This window comes from Mastigoproctus giganteus, chromosome 3 (assembly GCF_048544385.1).
Source record: "Mastigoproctus giganteus isolate SK-2022 chromosome 3, ASM4854438v1, whole genome shotgun sequence".
Lineage (NCBI taxonomy): Eukaryota > Metazoa > Arthropoda > Arachnida > Uropygi > Thelyphonidae > Mastigoproctus > Mastigoproctus giganteus.
This window is the reverse complement of record NC_143577.1, coordinates 154576394-154597688: the sequence shown is the minus strand read 5'-3', so window position 1 is coordinate 154597688 and position 21295 is coordinate 154576394. Positions and strand designations below refer to the sequence as shown.

At 36.2% G+C, this 21295-nt stretch overlaps 1 protein-coding gene across 1 annotated transcript in view; it reads left to right on the top strand.

Moving 5' to 3' along the window:
• Positions 1 to 21295, top strand: part of atos (atos homolog atossa) — a 370092-nt gene that overhangs the window by 341126 nt on the left and 7671 nt on the right. The window contains exon 11 of the mRNA XM_090369459.1: positions 16917 to 17092. Within this exon, the coding sequence (XP_090225585.1) occupies positions 16917 to 17092 (176 nt within the window). The remainder of the gene's footprint in view (positions 1 to 16916; positions 17093 to 21295) is intronic.

The following is a 21295-nucleotide window of genomic DNA, read 5'->3' as shown; positions in this document are numbered from 1 at the left end:
TTTCAGAAAGTTGTATTCCTTGTCAATATCTTGATCCTTGAAAGTCTGCAGAAGCTCAAACTTGTTCTTAAGTTCCAGTATATACTGCTTTTTCTCCTCTTCTATTATCTCAGAGACTTTCATATTGTTTACTCAGTCAGTTTTTCCTTTCTTTTCTTACATATATATCAAGTATGTATCTTACCATTCTGTGATCACTTCCAACATTTATCTTGCTCAGGATAACATCATTCACAATATATCTTCTGTTAGTGAGGATGATATCAATTTCATTAGTTGTTAATCCATTTGGGCTCTTAGGTGTCCACTTTCTGTTAACCCACTTCTTGAATAAAATGTTTATTACTGACATTCCTTGAGATTCTGCAAATTCCACAGGTCTTTCACCAATTCGAAAATTTTCTATAGTTTCCATTTCTGTGGTGGGTTGTCTCTTTCCAACCTTAGCATTGAAGTCCCCATAATGATGATGTAGTGGGGATTTCTGTTTTCATCTAGAAGTCTCTCAATTTCGGTGTACATTTCTTCAACCCCTTCATTATCGTGGCTTGATGTTGGTGCATATATCATTATAACCTTTATTTTGTTCTTCTTAGAAATCCTGAGTAGTAATCTTGACACCCTTGGTGATGTACTTTTGAATTCCAAGATGTTGTCATATCTTTATTATTTATTTTTTTTATGTAAACCCCAAACACGAGAGGCATTAGAACCTATAATACTTAGTACCGTGCTTGGGTTGGAGGTTGAGAAGATGAAAGAAGATATTTGTTGACATTGGACTTGAACTTCTGTAGACTGTAATTTTCAGGAAATACGTATGAAAGAAGGTTGTTTCAGAAAACAGCAGTTGAATGAATAAACGAGGAAGATGAAAAGTTGGTCCTGTGAGTTTGAAGTTGGACAGTAAATGGATGTTGGCTGGTGACTGCACGTGTTCGGACTGTTTTTAAAGAGAGAGTGGGAATTATAGAAGCCAATTCAGAAGAACAGTGCCCATGGAAGTATCTGTAGAAGAGGCATGCAGCAGAAACAGTACGTCTATGAGACAGCGAGTGGAGAGACTCTGTTAGAGATGAATCATTAATTAACCTAACTGCCCTCTTCTGAATGGAATCAAGAAGCCTGAGAGAGGTTTTGGGGGCACCACCCCAGATGTGGGAACAATATTCCATGGCAGGGTGGATTTGCGATTTATACAGAGTGAGCAGCTGTTTGGAAGAAAAGTAACACCGAGAGCGAAAGAGAAAACCAAGTTTTTTAGATGCAGAGGAAGCAGTATTTGTAATGTGCTTGTGCCAAGAGAGATTAGAAGTCAGGGTAATCCCCAAAAGAGATATATCATTTTGCCTAGAAATCGGAATGTCACTAAAGGTAAGCATAGGATCAGAAGAATCCTTTTTTTTTGGAGATATAAGACAAGACTGAGTTTTAGAAGGGTTGAAATAAACTAAGCTGTCTTTGCCCCATTGGAGAATTACCAGAAGATCGGCATTTAAGGAATTGGTAGCAGATTTTCGAGAAGTTGAAGCTAATTGAACAGGGCAAGGTTTCTCAAAATGGAAAGTGGAATGCAATATGCTATCATCGGCAAAACAATGAATAGGATTTCCAGTTGATGGAAGAAGGTCATTAATATACAAGAGGAAAAGAGTGGGGGAAAGAACTGAACCTTGGGGGACACTGGCATTATTGGAGAAGTTAGAAGACAGAGAGCCATCTACCATCACCCTCAGTGAGCGATCAGAGAGAAAACTGGATAACCAATTACAAAAAAACAGTTGGGAAACCATAAGATGGAAAGTTGTTTAGAAGACCTTTATGCCAAACACGATCAAAAGCCTTTGAGATGTCAAGAGCAACTATTTGTGTTTCACCGAACCTTTCCATTGAATTAGTCCATAAATGGGTAACATAAGCCAAAACATCACCAGTGGATCGACACTGACAGAATCCATACTGGCGATCGTTGATCAGATGGAAGGTTTCTAGGTATTTTAAGAGTTGGCACTTAATTGATTTCTCCATTACTTTAGAAAGAGTAGAAGTAATTCCAATGGGACGATAATTGGAGTTACAGATGTCACCCTTTTTAGGAACTGGCTGGATATGAGCAAATTTCCAAGCAGAAGGAAAAACACCTTTGGAATAAGAAAGTGAAAAAAGGCGGCAAAGAATAGGAGTAAGTTCAGGATCACAGGTTTTGAGAACAAGTGGAGAAATACCATAGGGACCTGGAGCTTTCTTAGCATCAAGATTCGTCAAAATCCTTCTGAAATCCTTTTGACGAAAGACCACAGGAGGCATTCAATGGAGTGTGTTGGGAATGGTGGGAGGTGTTTTACCAAGATCATTAATATACGATTTGGAAGAAAAATGGGATGCTAGCAGGTCAGCTTTATCCTTGGCTGAAGTGACAACAGGTGCATCTGGTTTGGACAGAGGGGGGAGCAGAGATGGGCAAAAGTTGCGGCCAATAGCTTTGACAAGGGACCAGAATGCTTGGCTACCATTAGAGCAAGAAGCAAGTTTTCTACTCTTAGCCTGTTCAAACTCTAGTTTGGACTGATTAATAACTGCTTTACAATTGTTGCGAGCTTTGGTGTAGGCAGAAAATGAAACTGAAGAATTAGAAACAAGCCAATTACGATATGCAACATTCTTCTCTTGAACAGCCTTAGCACATTTATTGGAAAACCAAGGTTTAGATAAAGGACGAGATTTTAAAGTGGAGTGTGGGATAAAGGATTCCATTCCTGCAAGAATAATTTCACTGACACGATCGGAGCAAACGTTGACATCAGAAGTTTTGAAACAGCAATCCAACCAAGGAAAAGAAGAAAAGAAATCTCGCAGGTCATCCCATTTTGCATTCTTGTAATGCCAAACAACACGAGGTTGGGAATAGCCATGAGATAAAGGCTCCATTGGAAAAGAGACAATCACCAAGTTGTTATCTGAAGTGCATAAAGGACCTCTCATTTCGACTGTGTACTTAGACGGGTTGTTTGTGAGAAAAAGATCAAGTGTGTTGGCTGTATGAATAGTATTGTCCGGTATTCTTGTAGGTAAATGAACAATCTGTGCAAGGTCATTAGTAATGATAAAAGCCTCAGCATCTCAACCAGCTGCATCGGTGTAACTAGAAATTGGAAGTCAGCTTGAGTTGTGAACATTAAAATCACCAAGGAAAATTACCTCACTGTTAGGAAAGTTTGACTGGTGAAAGTCAAGTTGCAAAGAGAGGAAGTCAAAGAGCTCCAAGTGATTAGTGGAGTTGGGAGAACGGTAGAGACAACAGATGAATTTGACACAATGAGGTAGGGAGATTTTAAGCCAGAGAAGATCAAAGAGAGTAGATTCCTGCCAAGTCTCTGACAGGGAATATCAGAACAGACATATGCACAAGTACCACCTTTGAGGTGAAAGGAATCATACAGTGAATAATTTGGGCATTTGAGATGAGCAGTAGTTGAATCAACTGATAACTGAGATTCTGTCAGAAAAAGTACATGGAGTTTGGCAGACTGCAAGTGGAAATGGACATCATTAAGATTATAATTGGGACCACGTATATTTATGAAATGAATTAGGAAGTGCTTGGGAGGTTTAGATCTTTTCGCAGATAAGCTTGCGCTATTAGTTTGACAATTCATGGTGTATTCAATAGTAAGAAAAAGTGGGTGGGACATACTGTATTAAGTAATGAAATTTTTGGATATGGCGTACACATGGTAAGAATATACCCAGATCCTTGACATAACGTGGCCTCCACAATGCTTCCCGCATACACACTACTCGGACTCCCTCCAGTCACTATCTGGCAGAGTAGGGGTAGCAAGATTATACACTAGCCGATCCAGAAGCCTCCTAGAGCGTTACCGATAGGTTTGGTCTGGTGTACTAACTAGCGGCCGCCCTGCGAACACCGTTTTAGAGCTGTACCCTTGAAATGTAAGGAATGTTGGATCTCGTCACGATGTTCATCATAACCTCAAAAGTCATCAATCATACTGCATGATGGAAGAGATAGGGAAGGGTTGACCGGAACTTAGCTCTAGAGATTAAACATGGGTTCCACCACTTCAAGCCTCCAATAAGTAAAGTGGTGGTATTACACCGGTTGATGAGAGTCATCTACCACCTAGTACTACCTGGTAACATAGAGGAGCAGCATTCCTCAATGTGGTGTGGGCACCACACCCCTATGGACCAGAAAGCCAACTGAACCTTCACTGTTTCCATTAGTGTACAACAGATTTCCACTTGATAATCTTGTAAGTGTCCCACAAAATATGGAGGATGCGGAAAGGTCAGGAAATGACCACGCATATCCCCGTAGCAATATAGCCTAATGCTCCTAAAAAACTAAATAACAATCAATCTTGTGCTTCATTTCTTCTTGTTTCAGTATATACAGCTGTACCACATGGAGAAGAGAACAAAAATAATTATAGGTTTGAAAGGTTTAATGGTCATTGGAAGCTTTGGTAGATTTATTTGCATGACCATTTTGGTAGTCTGAATTAATAGGAAATATGATGCTTGTACATTACCAGTTTCAGAAGCCAGTACTCTTCTCCATAATCCTTTTTCTTTAATGTTGGATTTGGTGCCCACATTTCAGCTGCATACAAACACAGTAGGGTAGATTAAGGGCTGGATATATTTCTTTGTGGTGTTCAAGTCATTATGCTAAACATCATCTACATAAAGTAGATGATGTTTAGCATACCATCTGAAGCAGCTCATCTTATTTACTAAGGCTACTCTATAGTTTTGGAAAATTAAGTTTTGGGTCAAAGGTAACTGCCAACTCTCTGTGGCTGCTTAAGACTGGGATGATACCATCTTGGAGAGATGGTAGGGCAAGCGAGCTTCTAGGCTAAATTAGCATTTGATGGAGAGTGAAGTTTGATTGATCTCTTGAAATGGCAACAACACAAATGATGTGGTATTTGTGAAAAACTGTAACTCTTTAAGTGTATTTCCAGTTTGTGATATGATGTTTCAAGATGCATTATTATTTTATGTTCTATTTGAGTCTAAATTGCTAGTGATTTATTTGAAAGAAAATCATTAATGCTTGAAAAAATGTATAGATCATCATCTGTTTTTATTTGAGTGACTATGTCAGCAGTAGTAATTTTGTTATCAAAACTCTAGGTTATCAAAAGTGCATCAGTAATTGTCAATTGGCAATATATGAAACTAAGCTTTGATTAAGTCTTAAAAGTAGGGTGCCACCACGAATGGAGGCTTGTTGTAATTTTAGCACTAAATGATGATATTTTGGGGCCAAGGCAGTTACTACATTATCGTAAAGCTCACACAATCTCTGCACACTTGAATCGAAACTTAACCAGCAGATATAATTGTAGTTAAGAAGTACTTTATGCCTTTCATTAGTAGTGTCACATAACAATCAAACATTATTTCTACGTACACTGTTAATGTTTATCATGGTAATAACCTTCTTTACCATTGATTCGTTAGCAGAGTTGCAAACAAGTGTTTCTTGAAGGAAAGAACAGCGTAGATGAAATGTAGAACTTTGACAGTCATTGTTAAGGAGGCTCAATACACTACTTTGGCTCCTCATCATGTCAGTGCCTTCTGCAGTTACAGCACGAAGATTTCTCATTGAAATGCCAAGAACATTCAAGTTTATTTTACTGCATTGTAAATATTTCTGACATTCAAGCGTTATTTTAGAGAAGTTAAGTACAGTGTTTCACTAAAACTACTATGCTTCATTTCTAAATGACCTTGATCACTATCAATATAATGTGTGCATTATATTGATTTGTGTTAAATCTTTACTTTCATCTAGGCATAAGCTGAAGAAAGATTTATTGACACACTCTGTCCAATAATATAACATGCCTTTAGAGTTTCCAAATGTAATTCTTCTTCTTCTGACCTTGAAATAAATGCAAATTAAGTTTCAGATCGAGTTGCAAAGACAACTCGATCTGAAACTTAGAGTTTCTTGCAAAGAATCGGATTACCATACGTATTTTGTATTTATACTTTCATGCATTTTATAATGGTGTTTCATAGCATAAGGTTTTATTTGGTCAATTACAGCTCTGCAAATTTCACAAATAGCAACAATGTCCAAAGAATTTTGTTGTTTGACCATTAAATATTTTTCTCCCCCATTCAGTATTAAACTCTCTTTTTAATTCACAGATGTTTTGGCAAGGCTTTTTCTGTAAATGCTCTAATGAATCATTTTTGCTCATGCTGGCTTCTAGTTCATTTGATTGTCTCTTCCTATTATTTTTAATTAAAATTTTTCTTATATCCATTGTACCCAGAGGTGAAGGTTTAAAAAAAACTTATTTAAAAATTTTATTAATTAGTCATTTTAATAATATCTTTAATTATAAAGTACATACTTGTATCAACGGTTAAATTTAAATAAGAATTTACTTTGATTGTAAGCAGAATAATTTATGATTAAGTATAACCAAAAGATAGAATATGAATCTGCAAAATATAAAATTAGCTAAATGAATTTATATAGATAACAATAATTTAAAATGTACCTTATAAAAACCAATACTAGAGATCAATACTTGTACATACCCATGTGAATTCAACAGAGATTTGGTAGTAATGTGTTGGATTTTGTTTAAACTTGCAATGTGGTTATTCACTGAACCCTAAATCAGCCTGAGATTTGAAATGTGAGCTGGTTTTGAAGAAAGGTTTTCCCCATTTTTATCTATGCAATTCATGGATTTTTTTAAAGATTTATAATGGCAAGTAAATTTAGGTTTAACCTACTTAAAACTGTTAATGCTTTGATTGTTTAAAAGTAATGAATATGAAAATTAAAAAAGGATGAATCCCTAACATATTTCATGGTGGTGGCCTCACTTAACTGCTCTTGCAGGAGACAGAAAGCTAGCCCCTATATTATTATTATTATTATTATTAGCTATATGGTGCAAGGAAGCCTGAAGCTTATGTGCTGGACCAGCCAAAAAAAAAAAAAAAAAAAAAATTCGAGTTACCCTGAGAGAGAGAGAGAGAGAGAGAGTGAGAGTGTGAGTCAAAAGTAGAAGGGAATCACCAAGAAAGAGAAGAATGATGATATCCAGCTCAGGACCTGGGTGTGCCAAGCCCATGCTCGCCGGATGTGTTTCAGTGTTCTTTTCTCCTGAAAACCAGAACATTAATAAATTATAACAACAAGAGCAGCAACCAGTTGAAAGGTTAGTTACAAGTTCCAGCAAGTGCATCCTGCATTTTTTCCTGGACAGAAATGGGATCTTCCAAGGCAATAATGCACCATGTCATCAGGCTTGCACTATGCGTGAGTGATTCGAGGAACACACCGAAGATATCACCCACCTTGACTGACCTCAAGATTAACCTATTCTCAGTCCAATTGAACATCCGTGGGATGTTTGGAATAGGGAATTGAGGCATATGGACACGCAACGGTGATTATGCTGATGTCTCATATTACCTGTGGAAACCTTTGCTGGCAGCATGGCTGCAGATCCCTACAGACATCTTCGGTCATTTAGTGGAGTTGGTGCTTAAGCAAATAGTGACTAGTATCTGTATGCAGTAACATTTTCAAGGATGCAGTGAGAAAAAAAAACAGAAAGTGTCACAGAATAAAAGTAAAGAGAAAAGGGGGGAGGGAGAAAGGAATTTATGACTGTCCTGACGTTTTTGTAACCAGAAGTCACACAAATTATTGGTGGAATGGGTAAGAGAAGACAGGGGATGATGTCCACCCAACTCATGCAACACTACTGGTTCAAAGCTGAGTTGTATTCGCATGCCATCATTTCTCTTCAAAGTATGTCTAGTACTGTGCATGTGGTGATTACAACCAGCAACAGATTTTGAAATCTTGTGCAGTACCAATAATTTGAACATCATTTGGTTGGAAGTCTGCCCCTCTTGCCAATAGAACACAGTTATTGCTAATTCGACAAAATATATTCTGAATTCAGAAAAATATATTTTGAAGTCAAGAATTATTCATGTATCAAGGTTCCTGACCTCTGAGGGTTCTTTTGGTCATTTGTATCATAATTCTGCTATAGGATTTTCAATACGCTTTGTGTTTAAAGTTGCAGTTGGCTGTGGAAAAAGTCTGGAGAAACAGGAGCAGTTACTCTTGATATTTCCAAGCCTTTTGATTGTATTTGGTATGGAAAGGCCTTCTGAGTATGTTTCCATTTTGTAGTTTCACTTTCAATTTCATCATCAGTTCACATTCTGACCACTTATTTTTGTTTTAATGGAGGGTTATTCCATCTAGCTTCACACCTAATGCTTGAGATTCCCTAGGTTAGGTTCTGTTCTTTCAGGCATTCTTTCCTTTTCTATATTAACTTGTTGCTAATCACATGGGGTAATTTTTCATCCACTTTTTTTTTTCTTCATTCAAGCGATTCTGTTTACTATGGAGCAACTCTTAATACTTTTCAGGGGAAGTTTTTTCTAGTTTCTAATTTAAAAATTAATTAGAGAAATCTTTTGAATAAGGCAAAAATATGCTAAATAGTTTATGCAGTATAACTTTGTTTGTGGTGATTTTTATTCTGAAGGGTATCTGCAAATAGTGAGGTTAAGGGATTGTGGACAAGTGAGAGTTAAGTTCTTTGCTTACAAGATATTTTTATTTAAATTATATTTTAAACATTAACTGGTTATTGATTCCTTCCTGTTAACTGTGGTTAAATCTAGAGGTTATCAGATTGTAGAGTTTGTGCTTTAAATTAACTTAACCAGTCAAAAAATCACATTGGCACAAAGATTAGACATTGTGCTCACCCAGCAGCTGGAAATTCAGACATTATTCCAGATTTTACTAACAGCTCAAAGTGATACCCTGCCTTAGCCCCCTTGAATTGTTAAATGAATAATGCATAAAGAAATCTAAAAGGATTTCTTTATCATCCTAAATGATAAAGAAATCCTTTCTTGGGAAAGTGCCCCACCCATAATTTGGCAGGGAACTTTCCCAAGTTCCATCAAAACCAGGGGTGCAGAATGTGCAATTTAAAAATATATTTGTTTATATACAGTAATATGTATTTATTTGTTGTTTTCTTTTAAATATAGAAAACGAATGAAGATGACATGCGTTTTTCAGTATTTCATTAATTCTTTATCTGTTGTTAAATTTGTGTTTATTTATATGGGGGTAGGGGTGCAAAATTTTTATTTGCCTCAGGTGGAAGAAATACCTTGTATGACTGCATTGTTTACATGGGGCAGTCTCTTGGACTATTGTTTTAATCTCCCAGCTATGGATTTGCGATTTCTGTTAGTGGGAATAGACATCTGGCCATCTGCAGACTTTGTTATTAGATGCAAAACAATAATTTACATATTTACCTACTAGTGGCATTCATCCAGGTGGGCTTACAAAGGTACTAATCCTAGAATCTCAAAATGAACTTTTATCTACAAAATATACACTATACACATTATTATTATATTAATTGTTATTATCATTTAAAAATTAACACTTTGGGCGGAGTTCTTATCCTGACATTTTTGACATATAGGTATATGGCAATTTTGAGTTCTAGTATGAATTGCCATAAACTTGTTCAGAAAGTGCCAGCATGTTCAAGGCAAAGTCTAAAGTGGAACCTCAATTTCTGATACATTTTTGATATTTTACTTCAAGTTCAGGAACAATGTTTGGTTTTTTAACTTCTTGTTGCTATCATAGTTCCTTGTTGAAGCACTAGCATGAATTTTATAAACCCACCATTAAAATGTAAAATAAATGTAGCACTTTACTGGCTATAATTTTTAAATCATAGAGTACAGCGACAAAATGACTAGCAACTATAAGGTCAAATTACTAATTAATGTAAAGCTTGTGGATAAGTTTCTTTCCTCTGCCTCGCAAGGGGAAGAAAGCTGTCATTTACCGTTAAATGAAGAAATGGGAGGCACTCTTTTGCAAACTACATATCAGATACATATACATTATCATTTATAATTAAAATCACTCAGGGAAGCAACTGATTGACAAGAACTTCTAGACCAGTAAACACTCATCTACTGCAGAGATTCCTGGGTACACATAACAGACAATTTCCAACTAATGTTAGATTTAGTGACTAATCAAAGCACAAACAATGCATAATCAGCTGACTGCAAAGCTGTGAATTTTAGGGTTTTCTCTATGTGATTTAACGTAATTGCCAGTGGGTGAATAATCTCCTGTTATGGAAATCCTCTCCATAATTACTGATAATAGTACACTTCATTCCACTTGGCAATTTAATAAACCCTGTACTTGTGTTTTGTTCCACCAGTTCCTTATTGTGCTGATCTCAGGTCATGCTTCAGTGGGAAGAAGAAAACCTAGTTAACTTCACTCCTTTTAAGGATTGAAGTTAACTAAGTTTTCTTTTCAATTTTTATTTCAAAAAAATGATAAATACAAAAAATACATCTCATTATTCCAGAGAATTATGATTTCTTTACTGGAGAAACACTATCTTGTGTAACCTTTCTTAGCAACATGCCCATTTGCAACGGTGTACTAATGGCATGAGCACGAAGGACTTCAAAGAAGCTGTTGAAGACTGGACAGCATGGAGGCAGCCTGTCCATAAAGTCTCCGAAAGTCAGCTGCGACTGAACAAATGAAAACAGCCAAACAAACTAATAATTTGCTGAACAGTGCAGATGGGCTGCCAGGGTAGGTCATGGGGTCTTGTCAATGATATATAGGAATTTTGCTAGCAGGGACAGGGAGGTGATTATCCCGTTATACAAGACAATGGTCAGGCTACACCTAGAGTACTGTGTACTGATCTGGAGGCCTCATTTTAGGAAGGATGTAGAGTTACTAGAACGAGTACAAAGAAGGACAACAAGATTGGTGAGGGGAACAAAGGGGTGCTCTTACCAAGAAAGGCTTAAGTTCTGCAAATTGCAGCACCTGGAGAGTAGGCACCTGCTAGGTGATCTGATTGAGGTGTATAAAGCCTTGAATGGGTTGAGCAAGCTGAATGCTGATGGGATTCTTCCTCTTGCTCAGACTAAGAACCTGAGGGGACACAGTTTCAAATTGAGGAAACAAAGTTGTAGAATAGATGTGCGGAAATTTTCCTTTAGCCAGCGGGTAGTTGATTGGTGGAACAGGCTTCCATCTCTTGTTGTGGATGCTAATAATAATAGCCTAAATAAATTTAAGGCTGAGCTGGACAGGCATTTGGATCGAATGGAGGGGTGAAATGCGAGTTTTTTTGGGTTGTTTTGGCTGATGCTGCATAAGCTTGCTTTCTTGCATTGCATGCCTCTACTAATGTTAATGCTAAGTGGCTGTGCCCTTAATCTTGAGAGAGATTTAAGTACTGTATTTATTTGTATCAAAAAAAAAAAAAAAAAAAAAAAAACCCCTGTATTGACTGATTGGGTATCTCACATAGGTCTGAAATGCTAGGTTTCATTATTTAAGTTGTTTGCTGCTGCTTATATTTACTTCTGTGTGCCTTTAGTATAACTTATATTTTTTATAGATTTTGGTTCAATATCATCCGCCAATTAGATTATTTCTCTGGAGTGCTGGAACAAATAGGCACTGCTTTTTAGTAAATAAAAGAAATTTCATCTAGGATGGAATCACCTCTCTAAGTAATACAGGCATATGTTGTTTGTAGCATTCTAACATTAACAGATGTATTTGAGCAAGATTCAGAATTTGGATCACTTGAATAGAGAATTCCATTTCAATATCAGATGATGTTATGAAGAGCTGATTCAATTTCATCAGCTTCAACATCATCAGCTACTGCCCATCCCTGTTTCTTTTTGGTCCTGATATCCCCGGGCTGTGGATCCATTATAATAACCCTTTAGGGTAAAATTTTATTGGTAGATGCACACTAAGGATGATATTTTGTTTTTCACAAACTAAAGAGTTAAAATTCAACAAGCATAACCTTCAGAAATGTTACCTTTTCTTGTGGAAAATACCAAACTATAAAAAAAAAAATTTTCAACATTAGTAAAGAACATATGAAACTGTGAACCAAGTATACAGCTTTTATAGTGCTTTCTAGGCAGGACAGTTGATGCTGAGCAAAAATCCGAGCTATAATGCAAATAGCCCATGGTTCAATCAGTGTACTGATTTCGAACAGTTTATTTTGCACCTTACCTTTTACAGAGAACAATTGAATGGACAAATATTTGTGTTAAGGCACAGCACTTGTTTGTTTTGATGCAAGTTTGCTTCCCGGCAGCAGATATGCCTTAGAATCTTATAAATTACTTCTACAAAGTCATATTAAAAAATAAGTGTTTGATCTTTAGTTTCCCCATTCAGTATTTTACAATGATCAAAGTTGGAATTCAGGATCACTTAGATAGAAATGGAATTCTGAAGGAATGTTTTTGTAAAGGTAAAATCATGTTTAACTAATCTGGTGAGCTGGACTTTGGGAATAATTGCGACATTTACGAAAGAATTGACTCTGGTTTAAGACAATGTAATAAATTTTAGACAACTCTTAACTTTATCTCTTAAGTTAAACACTACAGAGTGGCTAGTGGTAGATAGACAAACTTAATAAGAATAATACTGTTGTTAAACTTATATGATATTTTTAAAACCAGTGTTTCGAATAGCCCAGAGTTCTAAGTTCTTTACCAACAAAAAGTTCTTGCAACTTCAACTTTTAGTGATTCTTACTTGATATCTTATGGAAATTGTAAAATCTCTCTTACTAAAATACAAGATTTGATGATTTGGACATTAAAACTGCTGTTTTCTTTTTAAATCCAATATAATGGTTGAGTTAACCTTTTGGTAACTAGAATGGAAAGTCTTGCCTCAAATTTTTGTAAACGTGAGATAAACTTGCTTTTATGTATGTTAGACCATTTGAATATTTTATTGATTCTGTTGCTTCAGTGCTTAAAATTCTATTATAATTTTGATTTGTGGAAGGTTTTCTTAACATTTAATGGTGGCAATTTGTCAATCTGAGCACTGCCATCATTGAACATCCCATACATATTTTCCTATACTGGAAAATATGGATAGGATGTTCAAACATTACTTGAATGAAAAATCAGTTTTACACCAAATTCAGTGTGTTTTGATGTGAAATTTTAAGTCTAGTAATTTCCTAGCTGTAAACTATGCAGCACTGGCCTTAAGCCAGTCTCATCCTATTACAGAAACAGTGATATGAATTTGAAATACTAGCTCCAAACAGCTTCAAAATTTCACTGCTTATATAGGATATCAAATGGTATACTGGGCTAAATGTGACGTCAGTGCTGGGTTAAAGGTGAGTTGCTTGTTTGGCACCTTTAACCCAGCATTGATAGCATGCTTGTAGCAAACAAATGCAGTATTGTGACATCTGAAAGGTGCCAGTTTGGTCATTAATTTTCTAAAAAATTAAAAATTTATTATTATTTATTTATTTTATTTTTTTGGATTGGGTTTGGACAATATTTCATCTTTCCTAAGTAGTGACAAACAAACATAGTAATGTGGCATCTGGAAAGTGCCAGTTGACCAATTTTCTGAAAAGGTTTTTTTTTTTTTTTTTTTTTAATTCTGCTTGGATAATACCAATCCTTTTTCTTTTCCTAATGGATTGCTCCTGCTGCTTCTTTTCCCATTAAGCATACTGTTTGTTCATTCTTATTTTTAACTTTTTAATTTTTATTAAAAGTTAAATGGTTTTTTTTATCTTTTATTTTCCAAAAAAAAAAAGGGGGGGGGGATTCTGTTGTAAACTTAATATTTATACATAAAATATAAACACAAATCTGTCTTTTTCAGTGTAAAAGTCAAATAAGCATACAAAACTTTAATTTGCTCATGCGCACATATTTCTGCTTAATATGTGTAGAGCCGACCGGGCTAGCCGGGTGGGTAAAGTGCCTGCTTGGCAACCCAAAGGTCGCGGGTTCGATTCCCGCCTCGGGCTTGGATCAAAGTACTGAAAAAAAATCTTGGGAGGCGCATTATAGCCACAGAAGCCTATGCGCCAACAACTACAAAAAAAAAAAAAAAAATAAAAATTCTGCTTAATGTGTATATATATATATATATATATATATATACACACACAGCAATACCCCGCATAGCACTGATAATCGATACCGAAACTGTTCAGTGTTATGTGAAACAGTGCTGATTGAGGTATAATTATTATTGGGTTTTAATTGAATGCATACAAGAGAAACAGTCTATAAACAAATTACAATAAATCTATAAACAATTTGCACTTGATAGCCAATTAAAAGGATTTGAAATTTAAAAATATTGCAAAAATTTTATTAATGAAAAGACATTATGAAAGATGAGAAAAAAAAGCTTTGTTTATTTAGATATTTCAATAATGAAGTCATCCCTTCTTTTTCTCGGCTTACACGTCTTTGTAGCTTCAAATCCTATCTTGTAAAATTTGCTGTATCTTGATGCTATGTTCAACATTCAGATCTCCATTCATAATCGCCTCGCAGGCCATGTCACCCCCCCCCCCCCGAAAAACTTTCTCCAATTCTTCTGCTGAAAATTCTTTTGGTGCCACTTCAGAATTGTTTTCCTCTTCTAGGAAAACAATTCTGCAGTTTGTAACAGACAAACTACAAGAAGAGTCACATCATGTGAGTCAATGCAGTAATGTACATTGGCAGTGTCCAAAGTTTCAAATCCCAAGTCTCTTCCGATCTTCACAATGTCTTCGGCAATTGTCTGAACTTGTGATTCAAAACCAGTGAAATCATTTGCCAAATGGGGCAAAACAGAATGCATGTTGTTTGCAGTGATTTCTAGCCAAGATGCAGATATATTTTCAATTGTATATAAAGGAGTAAAAAATAAATTGTGAAGTGAAAAGTTTGAAAATCTATCACTTCATTTCATCAGGATGGAATTAAGAATACTGAACACAGTAGCATGTTGCCTCTGACTGCCTGAGGGGAGCTATTGACACATGTGCATGTGAGACAATAGAGTTGACACCACAGCATATATGTATGTGTACCTAGGCTACAACAATGCAGCATATATATATAGAGTACGTGTCTAGACTATTGAATGAGTTTTAATATGTATAGTAAATTTTTGACTTAAACTTAATTGAAAACAGTGTTATAGTGAAACCCATGCTGTTGGAAAATGTGCTAAGCGAGGTATTGCTGTATATATAAATGGGTATTCAGTGTAACTCTTTAAAGGAAATGTTTAAAGAGTTATATAGAAAAGAGGTATACAGTTGATGAAATGGTTTCAGTGAATGCAACATTGATAAATTACATATGATACATTAATATATCTTACACACACACACACTCAAAGAAAGTGCATCACCTAGGAATTTCATATTTCTAACCCTTTTTCACAATGGTATGTTACATTAATGACTAGCATCACAAATAGAAATATAAACAAAAGATATTTATTAATAGTTAAGGCAAAGCTAAGTAATATTTAACAGGTGCTTTCAAACTATTCCAAAATGAGCATTTGCAACCTTTATACAACAGTTTTGTTGAACAAGACAGTTACAGTTATGGCTGAAATGTTATCAGAAGCCCTCAGTTTGCTTCAGTTTATCATTTTAAATGGAAAACAAAATGAAAGTTCACCAGGTGCAAACTAATATTTAGTTGAACCACCTCTGGCCCTGGTGACAACAGTACACCGTTGAGGCATTAACGAGATCAATTTCTGAAGATAATCAACTGATGGTTTGTGGTTCCAAACACGAATTATGGCTTCCTGAAGTTCACGAAGAGTCTTTGGTTTCTTTCTGGCAACTGCAGATTCCACACGATGTCAACAGTTCTTTATAGGATTCAGGTCTGGGCTGTTTCCTGGCCAGCTAAGAGTTGTAATGGACCGTCCTTCCAACCATTTTTTTACCTGTAACAAATGTAAACACATTACTGTTGAACCTCTAATACAGAAATGAAACTAAAGTAACTACAGAAGTGCCCACTTATATTTTTTGCCCAATGACAAGGAGCAGAGTCATCCTGAAAGATGCAGTTCCTTGGCAGGTTGAAATGGTCTCTAATGGTTGGCAGCAATTTGCCTTCCAATATAGCCAGGTATTCGTCTACAGCAAATTGTTTGTCTCCCATCAGAGCCATGGAGGTTGAATTTCTTCTCATCTGAGAAAATAACTGACTTCCACTGCTCGGGGGTCCATTTGACATCCTCCTTACACCACATTAATCGGGCCTTTTTCATTTTTTGTATGAGGAGGGGCTTCTTCTTAAGACGATGGCCTACAAGTCTATTTTTGAAGAGGCGTCTTCTGACTGTTACTGCACTTGCTACCACTCCTGTATATTCTTCCCATTCTCATATCAGCTCAGACAAAGAAGCTTTACGGTTTTTAAGGCATAAGCACTTCAAAACACTGTTCTGTTTTGGCATAGAGACTCGCTTGCATCCGGTTCCTATCAGCAGAACCAGTATTCTTGAGTTTGGAAAGAAATCTACTCGCTGTCGACTGATTACAAGACACTCTATAAGCAATATGATGGGAAAAACATCTTTCCTCACGTAAAGCAACAATAGCACTCTTTCTTCGTGGCATCATCAATTGCCATCCTGACACAAGCAAGGAATGACTGTAACACTTGAATAGCATGCTTATATAGCTGAAAGTAACAGCTGATGCAATATTATGTCATCACCTACGCGTGTTAATTTTATCTGATGCAATCTGTAAGAAATATTGCCATATACTTACGTTATTCGGACGACAATTACAATTTTAAGGGGTGATGCACCTTCTTTGAACACCAGTATATATATATGTTAGATACTATTATTCATTTTCAAATTTTTTTTCAAAATTCAAAATTTATTTCTTTCAATTTTTTTACATCTTTTTGATATAATCTTAATTATTGTTTCCCATTTATTTTAGACATTATTTAATCCTCATCAGACTGTAGTGAAAATGTTTGTGGTTCGCTACGAACTCTCAGATATGCCACCAAATTCACAGACGTTCCTTAGACAGAGAACACTGTATATGCCTTCTGATGCTTCAGAAGATGATCCGGAAGCTCACAAGTGGCTTCGCTACCTCATCCATCTTAGGTAATGCCTGTGTTCCTCATTTCTTGCTATCAATCTTTATATATATCTTTTTTTTTTTTTTTTTTTTTTTTCAGTTTTACAGCACAGCTATTGCTACATATTGTAGAATAATATACTTAATCATATTATATAAGTTTGTCAAACAAATTTAATTTGGCAATGATGTGGCTTACAAGTTCTGGCTGAGTACAAGTAGTCAGTTAAGAGCTGTGTTCTTCTCTAAACAATAAAAGTAGTAGTAATAGAGGATATAGGTCTGGAGGCCTCATTTTAGAAAGGATGTAGAGCTGCTGGAACGAGTCTAGAGAAGGGCAATGAGATTGGTGAGTGGAACAAAGGCTTGCTCTTACCAAAAAGACTTAAGTTCTATAAATTACAGCATCTGGAGACTAGGCACCTGAAAAGTGATCTAATTGAGGTGTATAAGGCCTTGAATGGTTTGAGCAAGCTTAATTCTGATGGGATTCTTCCTCTTACCTGAGGGGACAAATTTAAATTGAGGAAAGACAATTGTAGAATAGATGTGTGGAAATTTGCCTTTAGCTAGCAGGTGGTTGATAGTTGAAAGCCTTGAATATACATTAAAAATATACATATTTTTTATGTATATTAATTAAAACATTAATTAAAAATATGCATATATACATTTAAAAAAAAATACTCCACGAGGAGGAGTCCAAGTTGATGAATAATGAAATAGACAGCATGGAAAAGTTAGAGCATTAAAAGTACAGAAGTGTATAACAGCTACAAATTGATCTGTAATAGTGCTACAGAAAAGGTTTGGCTGGCTAAGGCAGATTATGAAAAATTGCTTGCGGGGGGGGATAAGTAATTCTTCACATATATAAATGCAAAGAAGAGAAGAACAAACCAAATCAATATTTACAGAAGAAAAACCCTTTATGTCAATGAGAAATTATGGGAGTGATGTTGAAATTTCACATGTTTATTGGCTCCAGGTGCCAAGCGTATTTTGAGGCCAAGCAATATTTGTGAGATTTATAAAGTGCTCTTCAAAGGCGATTAAAGTTATTTTTAAGTTTGTACATTTCTCTAATGCCTTATTTTTTTAAAACCGTTCTACACTTGAAAAGCCACCTTTCTTTTTTATCCATATTTCTAGGTTACTAACCAACTAACACTTTAACAGCTTGGCCTCCTAGTGGCACTGCTCCTGCCTCCCATGGCGGGACCAGAAATCTTGGCAGGCAAGTCCACTTGCCAAGGGCTAAAAGGAGCAAACAGGATATTGAGAACAATAATCCAAAGAGACAAAAGACTGATCGGATGGAGCAACCTTGCCCATCGTTCTTAATCATCCACTCTCTTACTAGTCAGCCCATTTATAAATTGTCTCCATTTGTCATACAAAAACATCTGGAGGGTATTGCAGGATCTCCCAAGACGGTGAAGAGACTGCAATCAGGAGACTTACTAGTAGAAACCACCAACCACAGACATTCTGAGAAGCTGTTACAACTTACAAGCTTTGCTGGCATTCCAGTTAAAATATCTCCACACACAACCCTAAATTCATCTAAGGGTGTGATATCCAGTTGGGACTTATTGAACGTCACCGAGGAAGAAATAACCCAAGAGTTGCAGGGACAAGACGAATGATGGTTAAAAAAGATAATCAACTTACACCTACAAGAAATATTATTCTCACCTTCAATACACCCAACTTACCCTCCTCTGTAAAAGCAGGTTATTTACTTTGCCGCATCCACCCTTACATTCCAAACCCTTTAAGGTGTTACAAATGCCAAAAGTATGGCCACTCACAAACTGTATGCAGAGGAGTTCCTGTCTGCCCTAATTGTGGATCCTCAGATCACATACAAAGTAACTGCACAGCTACAAAAATGGCCTGCCCAAATTGCAAAGGTGACCATCCTGCATATTCTAAGACATGTAAAAAGTGGAAAACTGAGAAAAAAATAGTAAAATACAAGGTTGAGAACAAAGTAGGTCACCCAGAAGCGAGAAAATTAGTTGCTCCTACTATAACCAAAAATATGACCTATGCCAATGCTGTAAAAAAATATCAGACAGTCTTCACTCAAACTGATGTAACAGTTCCCATTAACAAATCAATTTCTGATTGGGCTAGAAATGTTCTTTCTAAGCAACAATCCACTTCTCTGACAATACCAGTGGCATCTCCTACTCCAGTCATAGATACTATATCTCATAGTTCAAACGCAAATGTAGTCAAACATTTTCAGGACACAACCATGGACACAGATGGCACATCCATACAGGAAGATCCCCTTCTAGAAATCCATGCAGAAGAAGAAATGGACACAGGTCAGCCAGTTTTCCCCAAAAAAGATAAATCTAAATCAGAACATCATAAGCCAGTAACCTTCAAAAAGCAGTCAGATACAGTTCCATCAATTAAACACAAATAATGCCTTGTATTTTACAATGGAACTGCAGAGGCTTTCGTTGCAACACAGATGATATCTGTGATCTAATTAACCAATATTCTCCAGTTTCCCTTTGTCTTCAGGAAACTTACCTAATCTCACAAATTTCTCCTTCAATAAAGAACTATTGTCTTTATTGAAGAGATCATAATACAGCAAATGCTGCCCATGGTGGTGTAGCAATCCTGATAAATTCAAAGATCCCAACTAAAAAACATATTTTAAACTGAAAAAAGAAGCTTCAAACTGAAAAAAGAAGCTGTTGCTGTTCATATAACTCTCTCCATATTTCAATAACACTGGTTCTCAATATCATCATCATCAGCCATTTTCAATCCACTGCAGGATGAAGGCCTCTCCAGCAACTTTACAGTTCCCTCTGTTTTGAGCACTTGCCATCCATTTACTACTCAATACCTCATGAACTTCATCTATCCATCTCCGCTTTTGTCTTCCAGGTTTTCTTCTAGCTCCTCTTGGGTACCATTCTGTTATTTTCTTAGTCCATCTGTCATCATGTCTTCGAGCTATGTGTCCTGCCCAAGACCATTTTAGTTCTTTAGTTTTGATAAGAATGTCCTTTACTTGAGTTTGCTGCCTAATCCATGTGTTTCTCTTCTTATCTAACAGTCTGATTCCCAATATAATTCGTTCCATTCTTCGCTGTGTAGTTCTTAGCTTCTCTTCCATTCTTTTGGTGAGTGCCCAAGTTTCACTTCCATAAGTCATGGTGGGGAGTATACATTGATTCATTATTTTACGTTTCAGACAAACTGGGATATTGCTCTTCAGTATGTGACTATATTTCCTGAATGCTATCCATCCAAAATTTATTCTTCTCTTGACTTCCAGCCATTTATCATTATTACAGCTAATAACTTGTCCCAGATAAGTATATGACTCCACCTTTTCAATTACTGCTCCTTCAATCATTATTTCCCTTTCCGTGGCATACTTGTTCATCATTACTTTTGTTTTAGCCATATTCATCTTTAGTCCAAAATCCTTACTAACTGTGCATAACTGATTAAGATTTTCCTCTAATTCTTTGGGATCGTGGCTTATGACCACAATGTCATCTGCAAATCGTAAATGGTTTAGGTACTCTCCATTCACATTGACTCCTTTCTGCGACCAGTCTAATCTTTTGAAAGCTTCCTCAAGGGCAGCAGTAAACAGCTTCGGAGATATTGTGTCTCCTTGTCGAACTCCTTTCTCGATTTTAAATTTCCTACTGTCTTTGTCTAGTCTAATAAAGGATGTAGCACTCTCATATATTTTCTTCAAAATCATAATATATGGAGTATCTATGCCTTGTCTTTCCAGTGCCCGAAACATTGCCTTATGCTGTATGGAGTCAAATGCCTTTTCATAATCCACAAATGCCAGGCATAATGGTGTTTTGTATTCATTTGCTTTCTCCATTAGCTGTGATATTACGTGAAGGTGATCCATAGTTGACAATCCTGTCCTAAAGCCAGCTTGCTCTTTCGGTTGATTCTCATCAAGTATTCTTTCTAATCTGTTAGTAATGACCCTTGTGAACAACTTGTAGATGTGGGATAACAAGCTAATTGGTCTATAATTTCCAATTTCTGATTTATCTCCTTTCTTATGCAGCAAAACTATGATTGCATTATTCCACTGCTTAGGCACCACACCTTTTCTAATGCACTTTGTGAAGAGCCTTGCCAGTTTTGTGTTATGTCTCTTCCTCCCAATTTTAACAACTCTACAGTAACTTCATCTTCCCCCGGGGCTTTCCGAT